Here is a 5,058-nt window from a genome sequence, read left to right as displayed (position 1 = left end):
ATATCGAGAATGAAGACTAGTCAAAAATAAGAATACTCAATGTTCAAAACCACCAAAAAAGGCAAAAAAAGAAATAGAGAATGCTTGGTGTGAATCATAATTAGAGAGCGAAAAGCCAAAAGCCAAAAGCAAAAAGCAGAAAGAGAGTTCTTACTTGCTGACTTTCAATTTCCAATTAAGACCAAAACCAGCAAAACAAAAAAGATGTGTCCCAATTAAGATCTCAAGCCTTTGTTTGTACATTCCTAGCTGTCCAGGTTTTCCCATCACAATCAAGCCCCCACACCTTTGAAAACTATGGGCAAATGCAATGGGGTTAGTGATGCCTGTGACTTGTAGGACCCATGATTTTCTAATCATCCCCACCAAACTTTGTGTGGGAAAAAGTATTTTGTGGTAGCCAACCTTAATCGAAGGGAACTTATATTGATACGTTTAGCATACTCAATCAAGCTGATTTCATGGAAAATGATGTAACAGGTTGAACTTTATCTGTCCTGTCCTTAAATCACTTTTGAGTTTCGACTAGAAAATCCATGGGTAACAATTTATTTTTCTTTGTTCATTACGAAAAATTATTCGATAGTCTGGGAGCAGTGCTCCCTCCTCACATGAGGGGTCAGCTCTGTGGTACCTACATGTGGAGCCTACCCCTCTTGTGAGAGGAGGGAGCAAAATATAGTTCTTTGAATTGCCCTAAGGGACAGTAATAGGTATATATGAATAAAGCAGGAAAAAAAAAATGACGAGAATGTGAAAACCTTCTAATGATGATACAAGTGATAGTGGTGTAGCTTCAGCAATGCCTCAATTATTATGGGTGAGTTTGCGATTTTCATTGAATGGAACTTACACAATTTATTCAAAGCATCTGAATTGAGTTGGTTTTGCTTTTCCATAGCATTAAACTTTGAACAAAGTTGTTTTAAGATGTCAAAAAAAATTTCAACTTTGTTGTAATTCTGATGATTTGGGTGACAAAGATGAGAAAAATATGAAGTAAATTGAAATCAGAGCAATTCCTCTACAAGATGTAGACAACCCATCGGAAATACATGGTGTTTCAGAAACTACATTACATGTGTCAATGGGTATGGCACAAAATACTACAGAATCTACTAACATTAAAAATTCACATATACAGGTGAAGTAAAATGAAGCTGCGCAATACAGCTCTGGATGGAAATAAAGAAGCAAAAAGAGTCTTGTCAATTCACCTTATACACTAGTTTGGAAAAGCTACTGCTCTTCAGGTTCTTGCTTTCTCCACAAAGACCTATTGACTTGAGCACCACTTTCATAACCACTACTCTCACCAGATTCATTAACATGCTTCTCCATCAACATATCACTTGTACCATCACGCTGTAAGCGTCCAGCTCTTCGGTCCTAAAACCAAATGCCAAAAAAAAATTAAAAAAAATGATAAGTAGTCCATACCAGGAAGCACTGCATAATACATACTGTAAAACATATCTTAACTTGATGTGCTTTCATGTGACAAAAAGATGAATTCAAAGATAGAAATTTTGCTGTCACTTTCTTTGAAACATATATGCAAACTGATAAACAGGTTTTATGGAAACCTAGACACTACTATTCTTGGAAAATGTGTGCTACATGAGTTTCCATCCCTATAAAACCCCAAAGTGACAATAACTAGTAATCCTGTGTCTGATTTGGGTAGGAAATGCTTGTCTTTCTACATTTAAATTCAAATAATTGAAGTGCACGGCTGTTGGAAATTTACATGTTCATGTAGAAAACAAGAAAAGATGATAAATATAATTCTTAAACAAGGTCTAACCATTGTGAGAATAGACATAAAGAAACAACCATTGAGATCAATTAGGGGTCAAAGTAAATGCAAACTCACATCACGGAAGGGAAACTCATCAGCTTCAAGCATATGTATAACGTGCCCCATCTTCGGCCTTTTCTGAGCATTTGGGTCCACACAGCGTAAAGCTACTAATAGAGCACGCTTTAGTGCCCTTGAAGAAGGCTTCTCTGGCAACCTAGGATCCAAAACTCCCTCTGCATTCCGATTTGTAACCATGGTTTTAAGCCACTCAACTAGGTTCACCTGAAAGATTGACTTACCCATTTATATCAGATTGAAAAACTAATCTTGAACTGGTCATAAGACAATGTCATTAAGTAACTTTGGACCTTTGGTTGATGGTACATACCTCTCCAGCAGGACGGCTATAGTCTACAGGATTTCTCCCAGAAATAATCTCCATAAGAAGAATTCCAAAACTATATACATCACTTCTTTCGTTCAACATGCCAGTACTGGCATATTCTGGAGCCACATATCTACAGAACAGAATCGGAAAAATGTCAGTCCATTTTGCTCGGTTTTCGTAAGTGTCAGAAGAAGAAGTCATCATGATAGTTTTTAATTAAGAGAGGATCAACTGACCCAAATGTTCCCATCACACGAGTTGTCACATAACTCTTCTCTGAGCCCAAGAGCTTTGCTAGGCCAAAGTCAGACACCTTTGGATTCCACTGCTTATCAAGCAAAATATTGCTTGACTTAATATCACGGTGAACAACCTTGGGCTCAAGACCCTCATGTAGGTATGTCAATCTGTATTTGTAATCAAGCTTCAGTTATGGCAGAACCAAAACAATCCAAAGATAAGAAACTTCATTAAAGAAACTTATTTGACTCAAAACGTACCCTTTTGCAGTTCCAAGTATTATATTCATACGAACCTCCCAGGTAAGAGGGCTGCAAGGTCCAACATCTCCATGAAGCCACTGTTCTAAGTTTCCATTGTCAACATACTCATAAACAAGCATCCTATAACAATTCAAGTACATCAATGCACCCATGTAAGACAACAATTCTTCCTCCTCTTCTCACGATAGATAAATCAATGTTATTAAAGATAAATTAAAAATATGAAACACAGCTGATTGTAATATTTTAAGCAAGAGGAGAAAACCTCCAAACTGCAAGGTAAGAGGGACAGGATGTAACTTAAAATTGAAATACCTATGAGCTCCTTCAGCACAATAACCGAGCAACCTCACTAAATTCTTATGCCGAACACGTCCAATTGCTTCAACTTCAACCTTAAACTCCTTCTCAGCTTGTCCTCTATAGCAAAAACAATTACCCCAATTAAGCTTTCTCTGCCATAACCCCCACAACACAAAGCACATGAAACACTTGTTCAACACATAATCCGCACCTTAAACTCTCAAAGTTATAACAAATCAACAAACAAACATAGTAACAAACATCCATCTGAACTAAAACATTAAATCCCCAACAGGGTTCATACCAACAAAAAGCAAAGTATTTAAAACTAACACCCCAAGTAACAAAAAGATTAAAAATTCATAAATATACTCAGTTTCATAAAAAAAGCAACAACCAAACATAGTAACAAACATCCAACTGAACTAACACATCAATTTCCCAACTGGGTTCATAACAACACAAAGCAAGGTAATTAAAACTCACATCCCTAGTAATTAAAAGATTAAAATTTTATAACAAAGGAAAAAAAAAACAAAGAAAGTAACAATCATCCAACTGAACTAACACATCAAATTCCCAACTGGGTGCATACCAACACAAAGCAAAGCAATTAAATGCCTTAAACCCCAAGTAACAAAAAGATTAAAATCTTTTTGAGAATGTTTTACAAAACATGCAACACTTTTTCAACACATGATCCCCAACTTAACTCTCGAACTCATAACATGCAACAAATATTACCTATTATTGAGCAAATTCTTGACAGCAACGTTGGTATTATCCTCCATAAGACCACGGTAAACAATCCCATACCCACCTTCACCAATCACATTCTCATCAGCAAAACCATTAGTGGAAACCTCAAGCTCTCTGAGAGTATACCAATGGCCCCACCCCAAGTGCGAGACCTCTGGCCCGACAATCATAGCCTGGTCACCCGACCGGGTCTCCCCACTTCCATGACTCGACCCGGTAACCCGCTCCGGGTACGAAATCCGGTGGTCTTTACCAATTTCAATGTGAATTCTGTTCCTCCCAGCAGCAGGACTCTCTTCCTCTTGTTGCTGAAGAAGCAGGAGTTGGGGTCTGGCTGCTACTGGCTCCGATTCCGGTAAAGGGTCGGGGTTGGATGTAGGTTTCGGTTTCGGGTCCGGGTCGATTCGGATTTCCTGGATTTCTTTGGACACGTTTGGAATTATAGTAAGGCTTTGAGAGGACTTGTTGTTGTGCTTTGAAGTAGAAGAAGCTGAAGAAGAAGAAGCAGCTGAACTGTTACGCCTAGAAATGAACCAAAGAGATATAAGGAAAAGCACGAGAACTATTGCTGCTCCAACACACATTCCAAGTACTACCCATAAGCGTAAACCGAAGATTGAGGTTCGCTTTGAGAGCTGGTCGTTTAAGAAGTTGTACTCAGACATTGTACTTAAAACTTTTTCTCCTTCTCCTTCTCCTTCTTGTTCTTGTTCTTTATATAAGAGACAAAATATCAAAGGCAGCCATGGAATTGAAGAAGAAGAAGAACAGGAAGAGAGACAAAGAGTGTGAATGTGTGTGGCAGTGAGGTAATTTGGAAAATGGACTGCAAAGAATGACAGTGGGGTTTTGAGACAGAGAGAGGAGCTGGCATGATGTAACATAACCCCACCTTTTTTTTTTTTTTTTTCTTTTTTTGACTTTTTGTGAAATAGTGATTTAAGGGTCCAAGTTAAAAGGTATTTAATATAATTATTTAGGGTGTGTTCAATACGTTGTGACTTTCCATAAATTTTATTTTAGTAGGTTTCTTTTTTAAGTTTTTTTTTTTAATATTATTAATTAAATAATATTTTTTTTCAACAACTTTCTATTTTTTGTTTTTGTTTAAACAATTATTCTTTTTGTGAAGGGGGAATACAAAATTCATCTATATTTTTTTTTTCTTTTGAAAACATTAATATCACTCCTTAATTTTAGGATATTTTGGTGCAATTTTTTTGGGAACCTAAACCTAAGGTTGACCTTGGCATCATTAGAGTATTTACATACTCATTTTTTTAATAAAAAAAAATATGCTT

General features: G+C 36.8%; 1 protein-coding gene across 1 annotated transcript; it reads right to left on the bottom strand.

The window, feature by feature from the left end:
• Window positions 1-984: 984 nt before the first annotated feature.
• Window positions 985-4,602, bottom strand: LOC142616626 (putative serine/threonine-protein kinase At1g01540). The gene is made up of 7 exons (XM_075789442.1): window positions 3,743-4,602; window positions 3,011-3,115; window positions 2,693-2,815; window positions 2,429-2,599; window positions 2,193-2,322; window positions 1,877-2,086; window positions 985-1,389 (listed from the first exon to the last, which is right to left on the bottom strand). Exons 1-7 carry the CDS (start codon window positions 4,420-4,422, stop codon window positions 1,240-1,242), a joined length of 1,569 nt encoding a protein of 522 aa, XP_075645557.1. The 5' UTR covers window positions 4,423-4,602; the 3' UTR covers window positions 985-1,239.
• Between the last annotated feature and the right edge of the window lie 456 nt (window positions 4,603-5,058).

This window comes from Castanea sativa, chromosome 1 (assembly GCF_040712315.1).
Source record: "Castanea sativa cultivar Marrone di Chiusa Pesio chromosome 1, ASM4071231v1".
Taxonomy (NCBI): Eukaryota; Viridiplantae; Streptophyta; class Magnoliopsida; order Fagales; family Fagaceae; genus Castanea; species Castanea sativa.
The sequence above is the reverse complement of the archived record's forward strand: the minus strand, read 5'-3'. Positions and strand labels throughout refer to the sequence as shown.